At 45.4% G+C, this 24,444-nt stretch overlaps 2 protein-coding genes across 8 annotated transcripts in view; both read right to left on the bottom strand.

The window, feature by feature from the left end:
- LOC118511420 (sodium channel protein 60E) overlaps nt 1-18,917 on the bottom strand; it is a 147,838-nt gene extending 128,921 nt beyond the window's left edge. For all 5 annotated transcript variants that reach the window (XM_036054503.1, XM_036054501.1, XM_036054502.1 and 2 more), the window contains exons 1-2: nt 18,894-18,917; nt 15,266-16,110 (exon numbers count right to left, since the gene is read on the bottom strand). The gene's annotated coding sequence lies outside the window, so the exon portion shown is untranslated. The remainder of the gene's footprint in view (nt 1-15,265; nt 16,111-18,893) is intronic.
- A 1,501-nt stretch (nt 18,918-20,418) lies between these two features.
- LOC118511424 (transmembrane protein 135-like) lies at nt 20,419-24,368 on the bottom strand. Of its 3 annotated transcripts, none has more exons than XM_036054507.1 (6): nt 23,681-24,368; nt 22,540-22,761; nt 21,657-22,460; nt 21,457-21,597; nt 21,223-21,389; nt 20,419-21,147 (listed from the first exon to the last, which is right to left on the bottom strand). In XM_036054507.1, the coding sequence occupies exons 2-6, from the start codon at nt 22,684-22,686 to the stop codon at nt 21,030-21,032; spliced, it is 1,377 nt and encodes a 458-aa protein (XP_035910400.1). In that variant the 5' UTR covers nt 22,687-22,761; nt 23,681-24,368; the 3' UTR covers nt 20,419-21,029. The 3 variants fall into 3 exon arrangements, with proteins under 3 accessions (XP_035910400.1, XP_035910401.1, XP_035910402.1); XM_036054508.1 differs by having other exon boundaries at nt 22,540-22,757; nt 23,681-24,340; XM_036054509.1 differs by lacking the exon at nt 23,681-24,368 and adding an exon at nt 23,541-23,658.
- Between the last annotated feature and the right edge of the window lie 76 nt (nt 24,369-24,444).

The raw sequence follows: 24,444 nt of genomic DNA on the forward strand, positions 1-24,444 counted from the left end.
CCAGTAAGATGGTGCCTCAGGTATCGCCGACCTCCTTCGGCATCCGGAACCGGTTGTGCCGGTCGAGCAAAATCGGAGTCCGGGCCAAAGACACTCAACCAACCAACGCACACACACAACCGGAACCGGAAACTACACAACCTTGTCGGGCGTACGGTGGTAGAAAGTAGTTTGCACAAACGAAGGCTAATGCTTGAGGAAGCACTGTTTGATGTAGCGGAAGATACCATTATGAACAGCGAGCGAAAGCACATGTAGGTAGGTTGGAAGCACACAGCCACACCGAAACAGATGATGCGGGAAACGCCACAGCTTACTTTGCGTTGTGGGACTGGATATGAGACCCCCCGGATGCCACTGCTGCACAACCAACATACGGAGGGGCGAAAGATTAAATTTTAAAGCCCCCCGTTTGAGCAGGATTTTTGCAGCACTATTATAGATATTCTTGGAGGTATGCTCCGGTGTTCGCGCTTGCAAAACATACACTACGCCACCCCCCCCCCCCCCCCCATTTGCTAAAGCACGTACTAAACAGCGACAAACTATATGCATATGTGTGTGTTTGTATGAAGAGAAGCGAGGTTGGGGTGGATGGGAAGAATCAAATATTCACGATCGACATTCATACAGTTTAGAGATCCGCGTCTGGGAATACACAAACACAGTGCAATGTGTACGTGAGTTAGATAAGCCCTTCCTCAACGTTAATGCAACCGGATGTGGCTTAAATGGTACTTTTCGAAGTTAGCTTAGCTTCGAAACAATTCAAACTTATGTAAAATTCAACGTGTACAATACGGCGTCATGCCGTAATACTGGAATTATAAATAAATAAAATTCAACGTGGTTTAAATTTTGTAAAATGATTTAAATAATTTAAATCGTATACGCCTGCAAGTATGCAGCAGTATATTTAATCGCAACTCATTGACGCAAAGTAATTACATACATTTAGGCGTTAAATTTTCAAATTTTATATTTCAAGCTAAATAATTTCCATGCGATACAGTCTTAGGTCTTGAAAGAGTTAAAAATGTTTTGATAATAATTACGCTTTAACACTAAATGATTGAATGCTTTTCGGCGGTTAATGTTCAGATTCTGTGTAGTATAACAAATCCTTTAAATCGCATTTGATCATTGAAATTATGCGGTACAGTTTAAGCTCCTGAAAGTAGGCAACATAATTTAAAAACACTCAACGCTTTAAATCGCAAAGAAGCCTAATTGCATACTTTTGCAAACTTTTAGGCGTAAATAATTGAAAGTAACAACCCAGCAACCGATTAAAATTGTTTTTAGCATGCTTATTATCACTCTAGCGTAAGTGAAACATAATTTAAATTTGCTTGATAATGATAACTTCAAAATCTTATTTTCCCTTGGACTTGAATCAAACCCTATTTTCAATAGCTACCACTCAAACAATATTCAAAAATTATTTTGTCTCTCACTCTCGCTCTCAGCAACTTCACACTTCAATAAACTTTTGCTTCCGATGGCGGTTGCAGCACGCATGGTGCCTGCATGTATCTTTCTTCTCCCGGTTCAATTTCAAAAATTCCAATTGCACCTCTGTCGAACACGCAAAAGGGCAACAAAACGCAATAGGAATGGAATAAAGGATTCCTGATGACCGTACGAGATAAAGTGTCGGCGGTGGCCACAACGAAGGACTGCAGAAGCAAAAAAATAATAATTACCCTTGTGCTGCAGGTGTGCAACGCTGTCTGCGTGTGTGTGTGTGTCTGTATGACTGCAGTTTTCCTGCAGCTGCAACGAGTCGTGCTCGTTAGTGCTGGTTAATATCGACTGTCACCCACTCCACCGACGGGCACGCAGATGCTCATGCTCACATATTCCAAGTTCCTTGGCAATTCCACCCGTTAGCAGGTACACCACGAGCGTTATCATTCTTTGTGCAGCATGCTGTGCAGTACCGTCCGCACACCCATACTGAGACGCACTTGAAGTGTCGAGGGTTTGAAGAAACGAAGCACACACAGAAAAAAGGAAATGGCTATCGACTTCCCTCACACATACAGAGTGAGCAATCTATACCGCAGCGCCATATGCAAATACTACAACAAGTGGTCCCCGTCGTCCTACCCCTTACACTTTGATCTCCCCTTTCCCGCACGGAGTTCAGTGCCAGGTGTACAGGAAGAACGGCCAAGCAATAAGGGTTAGCGAGCTCGAGTCGTTATGGTATATCGTTACAAATACGCCATTCCATTGCAGCCACGTTGCGGTCGCGCAATCAACCCGAATGTGTACCTAACCTTCTGGACGATGGAAAATCGAAACATTTCCCTACGTCGGAGCTCGGCGCCAGCTGAAGGGGAAGCGACACGAGTTCAACAGGACAAGGCGCGCGCTCGAGCAACGGGGAGCATAAAATAAAAACAAATCAATTCGATAGCGCAGTAACGCTGTGCGTCACAGACGAATGTATGCGTGTTCTTTGGAGTTCACTCTGAAAAATCAGGCATTCTTTTTTAGCTCAGCTTGATCTTGTACTGAAAAAAAAAAGTACAAAACGCCAACCACGCATACCAGTTCCAATAAAACCAGCAGGCAGCAGAGGAGCTGTCAGCCGTCAGCGGCTGCTGGCAAGACCCACGGAACCCGCGAACCATGCGCACTGGTACGATCGATTGAGACCTTCTGCAGCAACAATTCGTCCGAAGTCCCGAACGGTGTTTCGGCTCGGGTCTCGACACGTTCGGCCGACCGATCCGAAGGGGTGAAAGTTCTTTAACCATCCAGTCGGTCGAACCAGCAAGAAGCTTGCAAGGGTTTTTGTGTTGCTACTCAGCAGCCTTTGACCGCGAAACAACCGTTTTGATGTAAAATGTGGAAAGCTCCAAAAACTCACACACAGCACACGAAGAACCAGTTCTGCTTCGGTTCAATCTATCGCTGGCTGGCTGGCTACGTCAAGGGAACACTCAGTTTTCGCATTAAAACAAATGCTAATACAGCAAAACACAAACTACTATCGCACACCCTTGCGGACACACTCAACAGGCTAACCCAAAACGGGCCAATACATGGTCCGGAGGTTATTAAGGTTATCGTAATATTACCGACCGATGGCGCGCACTGACCATCGTGCTTTCCTTCTCGCTTTGTTTGTGTGTTGCTTAATTTCATTTTACGTGTTTTGTGTGCGTGTTTGTGTTTCGGTTTTTGCTTGCTTTCCACCTGTAGTTTTACATTTCAACTGAACGAGTTTTCATTTCATTTGGTTGAAACTTAAGCCGTGGTACATTGCTTGCGTGATGGTCGGTTTTTCTCTTTGTTTGGCTGCTTTAGCTCAGTCAGTCGCTCATTTGGGAGTGATTACTAAGCATTCCTAGAAATTGTCTTTGTTCTAGTTTGAGTAAAAAAGACGGTAATTTTTAAACATGTTTTTTTGACATTTTTCATAATTCTGTTTATAATTGATTCTCGACTCAAGGTTTTCTGTATGGTTAAGAACGCCTAAAGGTATACAATATCGCTCTTAAATCGCTGGTTAGCAAATAAGGACTAAAAGGCTTTCAAGATATTCTACAAAGGGTTTACCAACAGAGCGAGAATTTCAAATTGTCTCTAAACATTAAATTTGGACTTAACATTAATTAGGGCAATTAATCAACCAATGATTTTATAATCTTTTTCGTGTTCACTCGATAAATTTGTGATAGTTTAACATTATTTCAGTCAACTGTAAATTAAAACTTATTAAATCATAACGCCAGTTCCTCTTGGATGAATAAAATACCTCAAAAATCACTATTACTTCATTTCACAACATGATGCAATAATACCTAAATAATCATAACACTCAATGTTTCAATTTTAACATCGTCTTGCCTTCCACAAACATGATGAAAACATTTTTTTCGAACTCGTCAAATATCATTAAAAATACCCCACTAATGGTGTTGAACTTTGCCGTAAATTGTAAACAATCCGTAAGTACTATTAGCGATTTAATCGCGTCTTTGCCGCCCTACCCGAAAGTCTACCCTCCCAGTTGGTAGTAAATTGTTTTTCTTTTGAAGTACACAATTAGTGGTGTTGGTATATCGTAAAATTTCAATATTTTTAACAACGCTGGCGGCGTTGGGTGAAGTTTTCTTCAAACCGTTCGAGTGCTGTTCGCCAACAAAAAAAAGGAACGGTTGGGTTGCTTGTAATTTTGCCACAAAGTTTTCCATGCGGTGGAACCATTATTGGTACCATTACGGAGATTAGGGTACGTTATTTATCGGTACACCTTCGTATAGTTGGCCACGTTTTTCCACCACCTGTTACAACTGGATCCCTGAACCGAAGCAAAGACTGTGCTTTGGAGGATTAGTTTTTGCCCTTTTAATGCTTCTTTTAAGCTTTTTTGTATAAAATAAGATTTTTTTGCTATTTTAAAACAGAAAATAAATATATAGATCAACCTTCATCAATACCATAAAATGGTACTCGAACATAGCAAAACAGATGAACACAGTTTCCCTCATTCAGTACGCTGAAACGTGTTTCGCTATTATCAACACCGCACACTTAAAGCTCTCCATTCATGCAGGCCACCCAGACAAAACAAACGATACCCTGGCAAAAAGGGGAAGTCAATTTTAAGCTCTATCAAAAAGCTGAAATTATCACACCCCAGCCCAGGGTCTCTGGGTTGGAATGGTGTTGTGTTTTAACTACCGGGAAAAGGTTATAAAATTTTCAATTTCCCACTTCATGTGTGTGTGTGTGCTTTGGGGGAAGAATGAATGCGTGGAGGAAGTAATAGAATAAAAGATTTTACGACACATAATCTGCAGTGCATCTCAGATTCCTGTTCCGGTGTTAAAGTGATACGAACAGATGGTGTGATGCCGGGATGGAACCTTTAAAATACTCTTACGAACTGTCTAAAAGTAATCAGAGTGGGTATCTAGAAAGCTAGTATCGAGGGAGAATGTTTAAAATAAAATTTGGCCTTTTTTCAGCCTAAAAGTATGCAATTCGCAGTGCTTATCAATTTCCGATCTGAGAAAGTTTACAATTATTACATATTGTGCATATGTTGTATGAAAATAAATTATATTTTAAGTATCGAAACACAGAAAATTATTAGTAATTAATGCCTGTATCAAAAACAAGCAAAGAACTACTTTCACAATCCTGTTTAAACATCGATTTTTCCTCACGAGACATGGCTTCCAACAACCGACAGCATTGCCATTTTAACACTCTTCCCACGAAAAATATCCCCTTTTACAAACCACGTGCCATGCATTTGTGCGGCATTTAACACACGTTTCCAAGCGGCATACAAAAGCACAAAAAAACCACCACATCCACTTAATAACATTCGCGGCGTTCACAAGCGTTAGGTATCAGTTTTAACAACTTCATTGTCACCATTATAACATTAACTGTGTGCTCACAGGCAAGCTTCAACCATCGCAAAAAAAAAACGGGGGAAGCCCCGGAACCGTCACAATAAAGTCACACGGGAACGAACGCCAAGTACTTCCGCGAACCGCTTACTGATGCTGTTATAATTTTTTTTAAGACTCACTCCCTGAAAACCGCCACTCACAGTACAGCTACGAGCAGCACGAGCATATTCGACCCCGACTTTTCCCAAAAGCCACCCTTTTCTTCAACCCTGTTTGCATCACGACGGCTAATCCAATTTTCCCAAAAAACCCCCTCTACCCCGTCACTGAAAGTAATTTTCTTTAATTTTCACCGTAAATTATCGGCTTTATTGCAATTATTTGTTTTTATTTTTCTGGATCACGTACGCTCCTTCGTGCTTGTGTTGCGGCTTCTACTTGTTTGCCACTTATAGCAAAAAAAAAGGGGGAAAGGGGGGGGGGGGTTGACGGTCCCCCCGACAACCACTTTGACTCGATTGTTTTTTTTTCTCCCCCACGAAAGACGACGTTTTTTGGTGGCCGTTTTACCCGTTTTACCTTGCATGGCACGATGTTAGCAGCCACACATGACGATGGTGGGAGACCAACCTCACATGCTTTCGCCTCAATTTCAAACGGAACCTTTTCCCCAAGTCCGTGTTTCTTTCATCTCGACCAGGCACAAATTTTAAACCTTGCGAGCAAAACGATATGAAATTGCATAGAAGGTAAACTTTCATCGATTCTCCTCTGCTTAGCCGGTACAACACACACACACACTCGATCCGGGAACAATTCCCACAGCGAGTGAGAATGTACACTTGTGTGCGTGTGTGTACTTTAAACACTAAAGCTGATAAACAATAAAAGCAGAACCAGCAAGGCCTTTCACCTTAGCCTAGTAAAACGGGCCAATTTCAACACGCCTTTTTCCCGGGAGATAATAAACTTTTGCACACTGCTCAATTTTCGTGCTGCTGCCTGTGAGTTGCTGCACGTTTCTTGCTCATGTGTTGCCAGACAGATTTTAAAAAAAGAGAAAAAAGTGCTCCCAGGACTCTCAAAAATCCATTCCCATCCCGGGTAAGGGATCTCAAAATAAAGGAACCTTTTCAACATTACGCTTATCTTTCCATTGCTTCAATAAGCATATTGGAAAGAGAGACTGTTGTGACACTCCTTTAAGGTGATGAAATATTTGGCTATTGCGGATTCGGTACGTTTTGACCTGCTTTAAGAAGGATGGACGTGGAGACGGCAAAATGTAATATGGTAGCCAGGTGTTTCGTAAATGAAACCAGCGAAAAGAGACACTTACGGGCGAGGGTTTAATAATATTATTTGTCTCAAGGGAAATTTGCTGCTTTTGATTAGGGAGCGCCGTAAATAGGCAGTTCCTAATTTGGAGGAAGGATAAAATGACTAAATCAGACATTAAGGCATCTTTTAATGCAATTAACACGTCCTTCGCATTAGTGCAAAAAATGATCTTTTTCACCGCAAAAATATAATTCTAATTTCGGTATTATTAGAAGACATTGCTCTGAGGCGGACCGGTGGTAGAGGCGACGACGGTGCAGGTCTTCGCCAGGCAGGACCGGGGTACAAATCCCATCGGGACCCCTAGTGAGGACTGACTATCCAACTAAGTGGTATTATTAAGTCTAGTAAGTAAGCCAGAAATGGCAGGCATGACCTAAGAGGTCGTCAGTCCAAAGAAGAAGAAGACATTTCTTAAAGGACATTGCTCGAAGTCATCTGCAAAACGGCTTAATTTGACATGTATAAATATATCAGACGTTTCTTAAGTAATTTTAAAACAAGAATCATATTTATTTTATAATTTCTGCCTTTATGGATAAGAATATCGCTAAACCAATTTGTTTTATTTTAATAAAACGACTCTAAGCAATACGGCCAGGCCGTTCTTTATGAATAAAAAAAAAAAAAAATAAATAAAACGACTCAGTCATATTGCTGATGCTAAACTTAAAAATAAAATAAAAATTCAACATTATTTACCACGACGACGGTAATTTTAGGTAACATTATGAAAGGAATAAATTAGAGAGCGATAGGTACATAAATATAATTGAAGACAGAGGAAGATTAAGTATGGTTAAATCGTCTGAAACATCTCGTCTTGTTTTTATCTGAAGGGATCATGAAGGAACGTAAAAACAGATGGACAAAGGAAAATAAATCTATAGAACCAAGTAGCCAGTTTGTGCCACCTAAGCCCCTAGGCCTAACGCACCAAGACCATCAACATATTCGCAATAAATTGTTGTACATCCTGGAGATATTTGATCTTAAAATCAATGTAAATGTCCTTCTCTTCTTCTGTGGCTTGGGAACCTACAATTTACTGAGAAGACTTAGGCTCTTCTGCCTTTAGGATTATCTCAAGTATCCTCAGTTCCGGAAATCTTGGTCTACACTGAAAATTGATCTCAGCAATTAAGTTTTTCCCCGAAGTTCAAAAATGGTTGTCTTGACCTCTTTAACTGAAAAACGATCGATTGCATACGTGCAGGCGTTACAAGTAGTCTAAACTTTTATACCTTAATTTTTACATAGGTTTCCAGACACTTCCTGATAAATTAACCCTTTTTTATCCCAATTTACTGACACCTTTAAACAAGATCATAAGATTAAATCGTGCACCATAACCCAGCACAAGAAATTTGCCATAAACTGAACGTGTACTAATCGCATTTCGAGCAACTACTACAGAGAAGTTTAAAACGTTTCGCAAGTGAACCCCATTTGGCCTAACTTTATCGCCCCAACAAAATAATAATGACGCTCGTGCGCTTGAAATGTGCTGACACCGCCCGGAGTGTTTATTACTGTTTAGCACCTCGTTCTGTGCTCGTTATTCATGTGTGTACCTCGCGCATTCAATCACTCCAACATCCACTAATAAAGCCATAAGCTGTCGTTACTGCTGCAGCGTGTAGGTTGTGAACGTTTGTTGGGGGTAAATTTTAGCAAAACTTTACACCATTTCCGCACTCGAAACGACTGGTGATTGAAAAACACCTCGCTCGCTAATAGCTTCCCTGCTGCCGGTGAAAATCGTGCCCATGCACCGGAGCAAAAGCTCGAGAGTACAAACCAAAAAAAAGCAAAAACCAGACGACCAGGTTTCCAAAGCCTTCAATGCACAATTCCGGAAAAAGAAAGAAAAACTTGTACCGGGAATGCGGCCGTGCGAAATCGAGGTGCTTTGCTTTCGCCTCTCGTTCGCGTCGCGTTAAGACGCTTGGTTTGAAGTTCTTAATACTAAGCAGCACACACACACACAGAAAAAAACGCCACTTCCAAGCAGACAACGAACCGAACGACACACGCTAAGCCCCTTGGACAGCAAATTGTGCCGTGGCGCTCCGGTACAAGTGTGCCGAGTGAAAAGGAAATGGACGGATTAGCACCGATTCGTGGTTCCGAGCGATACACTTTACGTTTAAAGCTTAAAGCGGGGTTTTTTCGTGCTTCTCGTTGCAGGAAGCACCAACAAAAAGCCCAATTCAACTTGAAACATCGACGAACACCGGGCTACTCGAACTCCCGGGACTAAAGCCGGAAATAGCCTGCACAGTCTCAGGCCAACCGGTTGCGCTCGGGGAAAAAAAATTAAATATCCAGGGAACGTGAACCGTTTTGAAAACTGAAGCTGAAGAAAAAATCACCACAAGGTGGTCGTAAAGTCTGTGCTCGTAAAAAAAACCACCCCTACCGAGCGGAACCACCACCTTTAGCGCCACCGTACCTCGGGTCTTTAGTGGCTTTGTGTATGTGAAAATGCATCTTGCAGGTGTTCTAGGTGCCCCTGGTGGGAGGGTGACGACCCTCGAACATGTTGCAAAAGGTGCAAATCCACGGACGGTGCTCACTTGTTTGATTGGCTTTGGTGCTATAGCGTGTGCCTGCTTCTACGTCATCGTTAGCCCACCCTCCCAGGTGCTATACGCTCCCTCGGGAAGCATAAACTGATTTCCTCATCAAGGCAAGCGGCTGCCTTCTGCCACCCATTTTTGGCTGGATGCTGAAGTTTACACTTTTCATTGTTGAAAATCCCTCATTGTAAAACCTTTGCACACCTCACTCTTATCACGCCCGAAATATTGCACCAGCGAGATGGGACTGGGGCTTTTATGGGACTTGGTTTTTATCCCTTTTTTTGTGAAGCTTTTCTTTGTTTTACATCTTCCGCATGCTTCTCCCGCGCCGGTAACTCTCGTTAGTGGTTGGATGGCTCCTCGAAGTTTCGAATCGTTTGTTTAGAGGTGCTCGAGAGCTTACGAGCACTTCGGTAACTCTTGATGTAAACGTCTTTCAAGAAAGGTACCACCAATTCGATTGGGATATGCTCGAGTAACTTTCAATTCGTCGAACCGTTTTTATCACTTTTTTTATTGACTAATAAATATCTGTAGACTTAAATTTTCATTTTGCTTTTTATTTATATTATTCTAAATATTTATCTCTAACCCGCTTCACATCACTAACATTGTAACATGGTAGAGAAAGGTGTTTACACATTGCATACTTCTAGGCGCAGCTCATGCTTTGGACTCAAAGGATTTTTTACTTTCGTAGAGTTTTAAAAGAATTGCATATATTTACACCGGGCGGTCCGGTGGCAGAGGCGATAACGGCGCCGGTCTTCACACGGCAGGACCGAAGTTCAAATCTCATCCAGACCGCCTCCACAGACGCAGGGCTACTTTGCTACGGGTAAAATCAAGTCACAGAAAGCCAGAAATGGCAGGCCGAGACCTCTCGAGGTTTTAGTGCCAGGGAAGAAGAAGAAGAAGAGGAACAACAACAACAACAACAAGTTCTGAAGCTGGCATAAATCAATCCAACCAGATTGATGAATAATTAAAATTTTTAATGCCCCCAACCGTAGGAATTTCCTTTAGTAATACATTCTTAAAATTATCTACTCATTTTAACATACCCATTTACGCTACTATATCTCCTCGAACGCTGAAATGTTCACAATGTATTGCCTCAGCAAACATGAGGATTCCAATGGCTCCTCAACCAGCCGGAAATCCTATTCCTATTGGAAAAATCTAAATAAAGCCCCAATCGATTATTCCCATCCTGTACCGGTCGAGAGCAGTACCGGCGCAACACCAGCAACAAAACAAACAAAAACCCACAAAAGAAATATGTATGAATATTAATCTCATTGGGTATAACCATAACCCTCCATCTCCACCATCCCTCCACCCATTCCCTTCCTGCCAAGGGCTTACTTCCGGTTCGTGCCGGAATCATTTCTATTGTGGAAATTAATCTCCATTCTTTTCCATCCAGGTTTTTGGGCAATGCAAAATCCTCCTCGGTAAGCACACTTCGCTGGAAATGGGTTTGTTTGCATTTTTAATGTATGTTTTTGCCGTTGCACAATTTCATCACGGTTACCTCGCCCCATCATTGTGGTTCCACCGTCATCGATGAATATTTAACCCAAATGGTTCAATATAGCAAAAACAAAAACCCACCGCACCGCACAATGCTGGATTGCTGTGGTGCTCGAGTACAACAAAAAAAGAAACCCCCACGAGAAAGCAGTGCGGCAAGCTTCGATTAACTTGAGAAAATTCGTTTTTCTATTCCTTACTGTAGTCTAGATGTGGTTCGGTGTGCTGTGTCTGCCGGGTGAGCTGGATTTTTTTTCGCGAGCAATCGTTCCGTTCCGTTCGTTGGCACCAGAAGATCCTTAGGAGAAACCCCGACACGGTAAACGGTTTGCTAATCGTGAAAAGGAACTCACACACACGCACACACAGAAGTGTGCTGAAATTTGAATAACAAATTTACCTTTCCAAACCGAACAGCAAACCACAACCAAAGCATCCGGTTAGGGCAGCCCGGCGAGGGCAGAAAGAATGAAACAAGAAAGAAGCTAGACGCACACATAACACTCATCCAATATCGCCACAGAAAAGGGAACGATCCTCACACCTTTTTTACCCCCCATTCTTACAATCTTTTCCTTTCCTCTTGCCAAACCCCCCTAGACGAAGGAAAAGTTAATCAAACTCTATCTGTTCGCATCATCTTCGCCCAACTCCAAGTTCTCTGCCCGCGAGCTCGAGTTTGTGCTGCGAGGAAGAAAAATCGATCATGTTTTTCCAATGTGTTGCCACCACGAAACGGGTTTTCCGGGCCTTCCCGCACCACTCGATCGATCGAGCGCACCATCTGGTATGAGGAGGGATGGTAGTCTGGGTCTGGGGCGGCACAGTTCCTAAATGGGAAGCAATCTTTCGCGAGACGAGATGAAACTCCCACCCTAACATACAACATTTCTTTTATTTTCCACTCAGTTTTTCTCCGACTCTCTCACCCATCTGAGAGAAAAAAGAAATCGTTTCAAAATTTTTGCGTGCTTCAAACCCTCGCACACGTACACCTCAAGGGCTTTAGAGCAATTATTACTTCGCGCGGTTCCACCCCAAAACGGCGCTTACCACACCACCATCCCTGATTAACAAACATAAAATGCTTACTGTTGCGGCGTCGATCGATTAACTTTTTTTTTTTTACTTTGGGGTTCTCCCTTTTTTTGGAGAGTAATACCTCCCTCCGAAACCGAAATATCTCATTTTAATACCCTATAGAAGAAGGAACAAAAAATCCCTCCTCCCTCCCAGCTCCATCCATTTTGCAGAGCTGGTGGTGGAACAGTTTTTGCGCGCAACAACAAAACGGTCAGCAACATTTTATCGATTGTACCGAACAACTTTACGAGCGTTACTTTTTAACGACACTTGCCCGACTTGCCTGTCTCTCTCTCTCTCTCTTTCTCTCTGTATCTTTTTGTGTGAGCTGAGGAGTGTTCAAACTCTTGAAGGACCTCTTCCAGTAGCTGGAATAAGAAACAATTTTCCCTGCGACCGAAAAGTTATGGTAGAAATTTCGTCATTTCAAAACACAAGCGCACAGGTGTGAATGGTGGCGTTTGCATAGTCGGCGTTTGGAAAAATGGTGGCTTCCAATTATTTTCCCATTCAAAACTCTTAATCTCCCGTTGCCACCGCTTGGAGCAGCTTCGAGCAGTCGGCAAATAAATTTTGAAGACTGTTCGGTCTTCAGCTAGCTCTTTTTCTAGCAGTTAACTAATCCACCTGACAAACAACAACAACAGCTGACAAAACCCGGGCATAGGAATTTCCATTACATACCGATCCGATTTTCAGAAACTTTGAAGGCGACTGTTGCAGCTGAGCGTCCACCATCACCATCGGAAAGCTATTTGCGCTAGCGTCAGAAAATTCCATCACCATCGTCATCATCATCAGCGCCAACCTATCAGTCTATCGGATTTTGGAGGCAGATTGACGCTAGCGGATCTACGAGCGAGGCTTCCCTGTCAATCAGCCGGGCCGTTGTTTGATGTGCACGAGGATGGTTTTTTGGAGGGGGGTTGGCTAGATTTTCCAGCTACTTTACATAGCTTAGATTTAATGAGTGGTTAATGAAGTTGGTCGGATAACTTCGAATTAATTTCCACGGCTCGGATCCAAATTAAAAGCCATTCGCCGCACCAATCGCCTAACACCGTCCCGCCTCACTGAGAAGTGTCAAAGTGTCCACTTAATAGATTGGTGGAATTTTAGCAGAGCCGAGATTCGGCGGAACGCTGTATTCCCGCAAATGACACAACTAAATCGTTTACTTAACGGTTTGACCTTCTTTTTTTCGCTTTTGGTAAGAGTGCGAGCTTATTAAGGATAACCTTAAATAATGCAAACAACGGTCGAGAACAGAGGTTCTTCTCAGAAATTCTTTGAACACCGGATCTCAGCTCAGGGCACCTAGTCGTCCGGATCAAGTGCGTGAAGCAATGAGGGCCTGCAGATTGTGTCCAGCTTACCGAGAAAAAATAAACCCCACCCAAAGTCCACCGGAACTCACCAAAACCGCTCGCAATAACGAACCGAACCTTTTGCCGTACCGAGAAGCATTATCTGTTGATTGTTTTTAAGTATTCATAAAAGTTTTTAGCCTAGCCTCTGAGAACGGAGCTGCGTCTCAAGAATTCTAACCCTTCATTCCGTTTCACTTCCCTATCAAGCAAGAACGAGTAAGTATCCCGATAGTCTAGAGCAAGTTTAATTCCAACAATCTAGGAACGAGAAAAAGTTTATGAAAATTGTTTGGGCCACTTCATTGCTTTCCTCTTCGCTCCGGTGCGGGATGCAACATTTAAGTTGTTCCATCCATCCAAAGCGCCCGGGAAACCTCACCAAACCTCATCCCCGTTCAGGTCAATGGGTCATCCGTCGGTAGCCCGGCTGAGTGTGTAGCATCATTAAGTGAGCACGCTGAAGGGCCATTTTAAAGGGTACCCCACTCAAGCTCGCGTAAAGGTACGCACCCAACGAAATGGCACATTTGGCTTGTTGGAAGATGGCTGCAGGCAAAGGTGGGTGATATCTTTTACCCCCCTCCAGCGAAACTCATCGCCAGCTTTATATGCATGTTTGTGGAGTTTAATTAACCATCACCGGCAGCTAGCTCTTCAAGAACATCCGCCATTTGGTGTATGTCATCGGCTAGGGCACAGGGTTTTTGGGGTGCCGAAAGTTTGTCCGCACGTTCATTACGGTCGATGTTGCTTATCACCAGGAGATACCAAGTTTGGTATGCGTACGGCCCTAACCTGGCCCCGCGGACGAAACAATGAAGCAAGTTCTGTGAAATAGTGATTATCCACATGCCTGCGCAACCTCCCCGAAATGCCGGTACCTAAGCAACAGGCTTTTATGGGTAGTACCCTTCAGTACACTTTTCGGTCATTAGCTTCTTCACATTGCCAGCACCTGGTTGGCGCTAACTGCGCAAAGAAGGGCCCCCCTTCTTTTTTTTATTTTTTCTTGTGGGATACATTTAGAACCTTAAGAAAATTCTCATCTCCAAGGGGGATAATGAAACGCACAATGTATTTTTTTTTTTTTTTTGGGAAGGAAGATACTGATATTCTGATAACATCGTCAGGAAAAAGCAGGAAAATTAATTACTTTTCTCCATGAAATATTTATCATTTGCCCTGGATATCCGGAATCCTCAATGGATCCTCTTGCTGACAGGCGGCCATCAAAATGAGGGTATCTAAACGCTTCTTGAACGATTCTTTCAATCATCGGGAAGCTTCTCAACTTCGACACCCAATACATCTCTTCTCCATTTGTCTGACGTGCGTATGCTGTGCTCCCCTACCAGCAACTCTATCGTTTGATATCCATTCTAGCAATGGGAGGACAGAAAACCGAAACAAATCTTATCCAACTTACAGACGCACATCAACACATTGCCAACGACCACCGCCATCACCACTACAACACCTCCCAACTGGCACCATTTGTCAGCTAATGTTTGGTCCTAGCTTATCTGACCATCGGCACCATCAGCTTGTGGGGCCAGTGTCTGCCCGAGCACTGTGAGCAAGCAACAATTACATCGTCCACCAACCAACAAACACACAGACACACAAACAGATTGTGTGGACAAACGCGCTAGCGAAAAGTATCCCTTCCCCAGCAAAAAGACTCGTTGGGTGGACATGATCATTAATATCTCTCTCTGTCTGTCTGCCGTCCCCTTCACTCTGGTTCGTTCGTTCGCAAAGGAAATGTAGGACTGTGTGTGACTGTAACGTAGTCTTTTGTGAGGATAAAGTAATAAGTTGTCACTCTTGCTGTGGGTGAGCCAGCTCACCGAAACCCTCAGCACCGGTTAACCAGCAACCGGTGGGATCCGTGGAAGCGTGTGTGTGCCGCATGGCTCTTGCTCCCCTATAGCTTTATCTGTAATTATGCATCAAATCTACTTACCCTCATTACGCGCCGCGGTATGCACGATTCCAACCGCCAGGACCACACCAGAGAAGCAAAGCAGAGCTTCACCACCACGAGCGGATCGCGTTTCTACGCTCACGAACGGTGGCCATATTTGAATGCCACAAGCTTCGCACCAGACGAAAGATTCGGCTTTTGGGGGACAAATTCACACGGCCACACAAATTTGTCGTCACTTGTCACACGAGAATATACGAGGAACTGCACTGAACTGCATCAGAAGAGCTGAACGCTGATGATCGGCCGCTTGTTGATGGGTTCTAATCCAATTCGGCCCAATCCGCTCGTCTCCCTTCTGGGTGATGAATTCTTTTGGACCATGAACACCGGGTTCTGCGCGATGCTCAGCTGGATTTTTGTCGTTTTCGCACCGATTAACAACCACACACTCACTCACACACGCACACAGCAAGTGCAAATAATCGGCTTAAATATGGCCGCCTCGCAGGACACAGCGCTGTTTCGCTCGTCACGCCAAAAGCACACGTTGATCGGTTCACTGCGTGACACCGCACACTAATACCGATTCTATGGTTTTCGGCAGTTTCAGTTGACGATTGTTGTGTGACCTCAGCCAGGGGGGTTTTTTCCTCGGGACAGTGAGGAAAAAAAAACTGTGGGAAGCAAGGGAAGAAAGCTCCCGGGGTGGAGGTTTCGGTGACACTAATTGAAAAATCACACACCACTCACACACGCACACCTATTGCTTTTCCGATGGGAGGCGAAAAAAGCTCCGCTGCTTTTTCGCTTTTCCTTTTTTCTTTGGTTCACAATTTCATTCACGGGCTGTGACCTTCCTGTGGAGAGGTTTTGCTAGGACGCTGCTTTAAGGAAGAGAAAACGCGGTGGAAAACCCGAACCCGGTGACGTTAAATAGCGCGAGAATACACATACAACCGCTAATCACACAAGCCCTCTCCATGGTGGACAGGATCGATCGTCCTGCGGCTGGACGTGTCCTCACGAAGCCCAACATTAAACCACACAAAGCGCAACCACTGAGCACTCTATGTACCGAAGGTGCTTGTTTGAGTATGTGTGTATACTTATGTGTCCCGCACCTAGAACCCGTCCACTTCACCACAGGGTCCACTAATGATGACGGGCGTTTGTGGTTTCCCCTCACACATGGAGCACACACATTGTGTGTCGGTGAACGGAGTGGACATAATATATGTTTACTTTTATTTTGCACTTTTAGGACACCTCGTGGACCATTGTTGAACTTGACCAGCAAAGTGGCCACCTCCGAAAGCGCCCGATAGCTTCACCTTCATTATCTGCTTTGGTGGGATGGCATGTATATCCTTACTGTTGTACCCTGCAGTCAGCTGTCTCTATCAGGATCGCCCTTTCCGATCTACCCCACCACTTGCTCCGAACGAACGTGTTCAAGTGGAAAAGTGGATACGATAGGACTATGGAAATGAGCTTTGACACGTCCCACACACACACACACACGCACACAACATGTTGCTCAAGAAGCCACACTTTGCATACATTCCGGGGGCCGATGCGAGGCGCGAAGTTCGGGCGATAGGCAAATGAGACGACCTCACACAGGGATTAATGTGCGGCTCAACGGATGAGCCTTCCTTGCAGTAGGGCCAACACTGCTGATTATATCCTCACTTGAACCACTTGAACGACAACAAAGTAACAGCAGTAGTAGGGAGACCTTTTCGCTGCTCGCCGGAAGGAATCCACTTCCTTTCCATAGAGTTGGACATTGGAAGGCACGATAACAAAAATCGCACATCGCACCTTCAGCTACCATTGGGCTGAAGCACAAGACGATAAAGCTCGTCCAATCTGTGCCGGACAATCACTTCTTTTGCATTCCTGCTGCTGCTGCTGCTGCGTGTCTAGCGACAATTCTGGACACCGAGCTCCAGTACGGACAAAAGACATTCGCGGTCCCTATACCAACTTCTCCGACTTCTGCATATTTCTCGAACACACACACACACACACAGACACCTATTAGGGGAGAACTTTCACACGGCAACAGTGAGAGCCCCCACGCACGGTTTGTGGCGGGTTTGTATGAGCCCTCAAGCTGGACACTTCGCATTTCTCACCAGCGTGTAACGCGGGCGCGTGCCAGAATATGGTGAGTGTTTGTTTGCTGTTGCTGACACTGTTTTTCTTTCGCAATTCGCTTTAAAACAATGGGACAGATTTTCTCCATTTCCCGTGCTTTGTTCCAAGTGTGCGCGCCCTCTTCTAGAGGAACAAAGGCAAACATGCCTACCCCACAGCTGAGCATAGGGGGGGGGGGGGGGGGAGGAAGAATACGAACAACGAGAAGTACCTTCTGCTCGTGTATCCATCATCATGCTCCAGTTTCTTCATTTGTATATTTTATGTCGTCTAAAAGTCGCACGATGGTGGCGCACCCGCGGGCCAACTCCAGTGGCAAAAAATCGTGCCATCAATGCTCAACAACAACAGCAACAAATGCTGCCTCATGCCATTCGGACTCCAAGTGAACAAGAAAAAAAAAACACCGGACTCCCCACCCGACAAAACGCACGCAATCGAATCAGCGACTCCGGCCAACGCCAGTACTGCCAGTAAAAATTTGCCAATATTCGTCGTCATCGTCGTGGTCGTAAGCCTGAAACGTTGGCAGCATTGATTCTGTTGGTTCCGGTCGATGCGAAGGACCCGTCCCCGTCCGGACACTACTGTTGCCCCACAATTTTTGGGGTATTTGGAAACGGGCAAGTAAATAGTGGTCGCTGGTTGGTTCTACGGTTCAGTTCGGAATCATTCGCACGCCAGGATTGCGTATTGGCGCCTTCAAAAGGATACACGTCCACAGGGTTGAATTGAAAGTCGGGGACCACCAGACGCTAGAACTAAGGTAAAGGTAACAACAACAACAAAAAAAGCGCACACCATTCATATTTCACGGCACACGTACACCCGACGCTCCAGTGAGCACACATTTTGTCCTGAATATGTTGCTCCTGTTGCCCACCAGCTAGCTAGCTACGACCGGACACTGGCTGTTGCTGTGGAGTAAATGGACCTCCACCAACACGACAAATTAAAGGACACCCGTGAAGTGTGTACTCTTCTTTACACAGTCGTCCGCGGGCACCTGCCCGCTCACACACACACACACACACACACACACACACAAGCATCCACTTCACACAGGACAGGACACGACGGTGGCAGCAATCAGCAATGGTTTAGGTAGAATTCTATTCCTTAACACTACTGGAGCACGCTTCCGTTAACACTCCATACACGGGCGCGCTGCTAATTCTGCTTCTTCTGCACAATTCTTTCATATTTCTTTTTCACTCCTCTTGCTAGACGAGCTAACGAGACTCGCGGCGTGAGATGGCAGCACGGGAGGGTGCGGGACGGGTTGCGGAACCCCGCAGAAACCAGCAGGGAATCCGGTGCTGAGATTTTTTCTCTGGTCTCTGGATCCTGTTTCAACCCTCCCACCCCGTAATCCATGCCAGCCCCCACCACCACTAACACCACCACCACCACCGGAGGAACTGGGGGTTCCTCTGTTGCTTAGCAAAGCTACTGTTCTCCCTGTTTTGCTGCAGCACGCACGGCGGCAACGGCTACCAACCCGCATGAAATCTCTCCGGCTACTGAGAAGTGGCCGAACGTGGCCGGTACGCGAATCCGGATGCCCGCAGGAGCGCACTCGGCTGTCCCGTTCGCACCCGGTCGTGCGTGCGGGCTTTTCGGGCTGCACGGCATGGCATTGCCGTTTGACGTAATAACCGAAGGACCGAAGTCGGGACGAAGCTTTCGCCCTACACAGCAGCGCGCAACAGTACGACCGGATGCGAGGATAGTGTGTGTGTGTGTGTGTGTGTGTGTGTGTGTGTGTGTGTGTGTGTGTGTGTGTGTCCGCCGTTTTTTTTCTGCTGTGCCGTCTCATCATCGATCGATCCTGGTGACGTAGGTTAGAACGAGATGACTGGTGGTTGTCGGATGGCGTGCAAAGTTTTCCTCGCCCGGAAAATCCTTGCTTCTGGAGGAGCTTTCGTCAAAGCTTCCGTTTTATTCGCTGAGGGAAAAAGCTTTCGAATTTCACTGACAGCTGAGCATCCTCGCATCGAAGGTAGCGTTGAACGGCACGAAGGTTTGTCGTTGCGACGTCTGAAGGTAAGGTAAACGCTTTCTGGTAAGTTTTCTTTTTCATAACTAATTTTTAGAAAATTTCGGCCCTTCCAACCGCGTCCACTTCTTTGCGTGAAAAAAGAGGATTTTTTACTAACTGTGGTTCAAGGGCGAAGGATCAACCAAACTAACGGTCGTCTGCAAAAGGTTGATATGGTGGATGCATCAAGATTGGATGACTCGTAAGAAATAACGTTTTGTTGATCCCACCGCGAGCAGAGTGCCACGTGTTTTCTATGAGCATTTCTTAATGGTATAACAACGTAAATTTGAAAAAAAAATCTTTCGAGAAATTGGAGATGGTTAGCTGCCTTCTGATTAACGGTCATAAGCATCTAGGCTTTTAAAACATCCTCTAAATTCTGGAAGAAATAGTACAGCATGAGGTCCACAGGTCGGCCCGGTGGTAGATGTCTTAACGGCGCCGGTCTTCACACGGCAGGAGTGGGGTTCGTCTGGGCCGTTCGGCCGTAGTGAGGACTGACTATCCTACAACGTGGCATCTTTAAGTCTAGTAAGCCAGAAATATGGCAGGTATGGCCTAAGAGTTCGTTAAGCCAAGAAATAAGAAGAGGTCCAAATGTTGGTTCACCAGCAGTGTCGGTAACCGTAAAATGCATGAGAAGAATAAGAAAAAATCGGACGACTTCTGTGGTGTTTTCGCTCCATTCATTAGGCCTAAAGGTCAGAGAATCCTTCTAAACAGCGGAGAAGATCCTCGTAGTCGCATTACTTTTTGTAGAGTTAATTCTATACTTCTCTAGTTTATCCTTCATAAGGTCGTCTTGGGCAATTTTTCATCACATTTCTAGCACCCCATATCCTCGCTAGACTAGTTCGCGAACTCCCACAGTTTTCGCATGGAAGTCGCTTATGGCGCTGCAGATTAAAGCATTGTGCAGAGAGCATCCGAAACCGTACCAGTTCGGATAAATTTTCAAATCCATCTACAGCCAAAAACCACATAGAAAATTAAAGAACAAACATTTATTCGTCATTAACTTCGTACAGCGTAAAACAATATCACTAAACCGCAAATTGAAACAATCCCTGCGTCGCACGGGCAGCCGAAACGCGTACACCGTACAACGATTAAACCATATGAAACCCGTTTTAAGGCTAAAAACAAGTAAACATGCACGTTTTTAACACACAAAAAAAAGTTCTATAAAGCAACAAACAAACAAAAAAAAAACATCCCACGTAACAAGTAATTGTATTACGCTTTTGCTTTAAACCTACTGATACCCGCTTTGCTTAAGTGCGCTAGTTTCCACATTCCGCTGTGATGATTGCTTGCGTTTGATTTCTAATGCTTCTAAAACGTATTACCGCAAAAACCGTCGTTTATAGTTGTTGGACCTGCCGTCCCTGTTGCTCTGCTCTTGTTAACTAATCTTTGATTTGTTTTTTGTTTTACTTTTCTAACAATCCCCCTATTTTTGCCGCTCCTAAGCTCAAAGCTTTCTAAAGACACTGTAACGAACCGTTGGGTACGTCGTAAGGTAATGTTGGAGAATGGGTACAGAAATTACATTTCTGCTGTAAACGGCGGCCCGTAACAGCTGTACGCTTCTCAGCTCAGCTGACCCTGCAGGATGGGTTCCGTTTTGCACAGCTGCATCATAGTGCGTATTTGGCCAGATGTATCCAACCCGTACACATCGAACCCGCTACGATCCATGATGCAAATTCTGGTTGGGAATGGCAATGGGAAATTCATATTATTGCCACTGTTTGATCGGCATGGATTTTTTTTGTTTGCTTACCTTCCACCCGAGATTGAGTGTAAAAATTTCCAGTAACTGGGTCGCAAATTTTGCGGCTCAATTGTGGCAGCGTGAAACAGTAGGGCGGTACTGACGGCGTACAGCATCACGGTGAACCCGGGCACCCTCGGTAAGTATCCTTTCTCTATACCCCAGTTGTATGTTATCTGGAAGTGAGATGGCAAGCGTTAATCTAAGGGCACTCGGTTCCTTCTCCAGTAAGTATTCGCATACCTGTAACGTTTTCCACATAATGTACAAGGCAATCGTGTTGTCAGAGTAGAAGGCGAATGCGACACTAGCTAAAAGACCGCTAGGGAAGGCAAACATTGGACTATCACTGTCGGTAAAATGACGCAGCAGACAAGAAGACATCTGAAACGAACGAATTTAAATTAATATCATCCCTTCAAGCAGTCAGCACCTATCCATACCTTATAAATAGAGGTGAATCCACCGAGGAATAGCCCCAGCCGAGCTATTTCCTTGCTAAGGAACGTTTTGCGTATCAGTTCCGGCCGGCCGATGAACTTTCGCATCTGCAGCACCGCCTTCATCACGACCTGTATCCCTAGACCGATCGAAAACATGCGTCCACCGCTAGAGAGCGTATCGTACAGGCAGCTGTACCGATGGCGACAGAGCCGATGCTTTCCCATCGCCTTCAACCGTCCCGTAAGCTGTAGATAGGCTTGCAGAACAGCCTGTATGAAGGGGAGCGGATACTTTGGGCTTTTGGATGTGCGTGCCGTTGGTTCTTCCGGTACCGGCGCTGAGCTGGGGGCCACTTTCATAACCTCACTATCACCGATCGCAAACTTCACGACGTCAAACATCGAATCGCGGTAGCTTTCCTGGCGATTCTTCCGGTAGCAGTACATCAGCACGGAGGTAGATAGACCAAAGATGGCAATCTCACCGTGTGGGATGGATTTAACGAGTCCACGCGATTGCAGTATGTTCCACATCGTTTCTGTCGCTACGTTCGATACGTACAGGGCTAGCAGCGCTCGTCTGGAGGATCGTTCTACCATGATCGATATGAGTGCGGCAAAGAAGGCGGGCACATAGGAGGCGGTATAGAAGTTGTAGTTTCCCGTCAGTCTTCGTATGCTGCACATCAGCATGGAATAGCTAAATGCGTTGGTTGTAAGGAAGGCGGTCGACTGGAGCCAACCGCGCAACGTTTTCCTCAGCTCGGGCAGTGTCGGTATGCGGCCTCGCATCACCAGGGATAGCTGCAATGCAATGAGATGGGAGACAAAATAGCGATTAGAGCTGATTTGAATAAGGGACAGGACTGGAGCAACCGCTTACCGCATAAACGGCTGCATATATCCGCAGGCAGTACTGGACGCCGACAATCATCAGTTCCGCCGTTGCCAGCGTGCAGGATTGTGTCCAGGGGTGTACATACTCCAGGCAGGTGATGGGCACCGGAGTCATCTTGCTTAGGACCTGCATTTTGAGCGTGTTGCGCTACAAAGCACCAAGAACCTTTTGCGTGCGGAACGTCCGTGCCTGTGAGTGTTTTGCTACCTAAGATTGTGAATGCGTTTGAAGAGAGAGAGAGGGAGAAAAAAAACAGGCAACATCTTAAAACCACTTCCAAAAGGGGCTGCAAGTAAAGTACAGGTTCATAAAACGATTAAGAAGGTAACCCCGCTGCCCCCTTCATGCAACATTCCGGTTTCTCCCTTCTCCGGTGTGTTTCGCCTCTTTTTTCCCTTACCGAGATAGATCGTTAGGACAAGTTGTGGTGCAGAAGACTAGAGCGAACGCAAGACGGAGAAAGAGAGAGTTTGAAAAGCTGCGCAAGCAAAAAGCCCACCACTAATCGCTGACATAATAACGGCGTGCCGGGGAGGGGGCAACGAGCTCGCGCGCCCCAAAGGCGATGCGCGACGACGACGCAACACGCGTTGATGTTGTATTTGTTTACTTGCGCCGTTAGCCGTCTATAAAAACCCAAAGTGGTTGATTGAAAATATCGCTACGTTTCTTATCAGTTTTGAGGGCCGTGGCGCACAGAGAGCGAGGAGTTGTATTTTTGGGCACAGGGAAAGTCGCCGTGAGGCGAACGATTGACGATAATGTTTATCAATAATCGAAAAGTTCGATGAACAATGATACAAAATAATGGAGAACGCATGTGATAGGCACGAAAGCAGGCGACGTGTTAAAGGTCGCACACACATGGAGGGAGGAAATTTCGAAGCAATTTGCGGGGTTTGCGCGTGAGATTAAGCTAAAGCACACACAGGCACCACGCTTTACGCAAATCGCGCTCTTCCAATAGTGAAGGTTAGCCTGCTTTCCTGTACACTTGCGTGGTTCACCATACCATTTACTATCCAAATTTATTCCAATTCAAGCGTGCCGTTCCGATGAACGAACCGAGAGTGGCTGCAAATGTAACCGATAGACACTCGTTAGCATTTACTAAATACACACTTACCCTTTTTCTGGCTGGTCCGTCCTTGTACTTGCTCGCTTGCTCGGTGACAATGCTCTCGTTAGACAAGTGGACACACAAGCGCGATTAATTAATCGCCCGTGCCGTAAACACACTGTGGCCCTTTCGTGCGGCCAGACTGTACTGTACTGAAGGATTTGTGCATGTAGTGCTGGGCGAGGGATGAAATCCGATCCCTTTTATCGCACCCACGTAATCAACCGAGCGATAAAGTAACGCTAGCGATCCTGGATCCGTTTTGTTGACAACACAAGTTAAGCTGCTGCTTGCTTGAGAATCATCTCCAGGGGACAGAACGAAGCGTGAGCGTGTTGTGATTGTTTTCACTTCATTTTTCACAGCCCGATTTTAGCCCGGTATGGAACAGCAGCTGCTGCTGCTACTGCACCTTCTAAGGCAAATGAATCACTGCACTGCACGGCCGATGGCATACGGCTCACCACACGACGGAACTCGTCCGGGAGAGGGTCACACTATTAAGTAACGTTTATGTTGCTGGCGCGAATGATGCTGGTTTGATAAGCCGCGTAACTTCCTACTTTGTTGTTGTGAAGAAGGAAAAACTGGGCCCCGAAGTGGTTGAAGTGGTGCAGCGTGCCACTTACGCCAGGCGACAATAACAACAACACTGGATGCCCGCGCGTACGGGACAAAATGGGAGGGTGAGTGTGTGAGGGAGCAAGGCGATTGTGACGTTGCGAACTGACAGCTGTAAACATTTGTAGACAATGCTGGCAGTTTGCGAA

Source organism: Anopheles stephensi, chromosome 3 (assembly GCF_013141755.1).
Source record: "Anopheles stephensi strain Indian chromosome 3, UCI_ANSTEP_V1.0, whole genome shotgun sequence".
Lineage (NCBI taxonomy): Eukaryota > Metazoa > Arthropoda > Insecta > Diptera > Culicidae > Anopheles > Anopheles stephensi.

Excerpts from the sequence above, each read along its gene's own strand:
- LOC118511424 (XM_036054507.1), bottom strand. The coding sequence starts at position 22,686 with ATGCAGGTCCTAAGCAAGATGACTCCGGTGCCCATCACCTGCCTGGAG. Across the intron at positions 21,598-21,656 it reads GATTCACCTCTATTTATAAG|ATGTCTTCTTGTCTGCTGCG; the intron begins GTATGGATAGGT and ends CGTTCGTTTCAG. Across the intron at positions 21,148-21,222 it reads CACTCAATCTCGGGTGGAAG|AATTTGCATCATGGATCGTA; the intron begins GTAAGCAAACAA and ends ATTCCCAACCAG.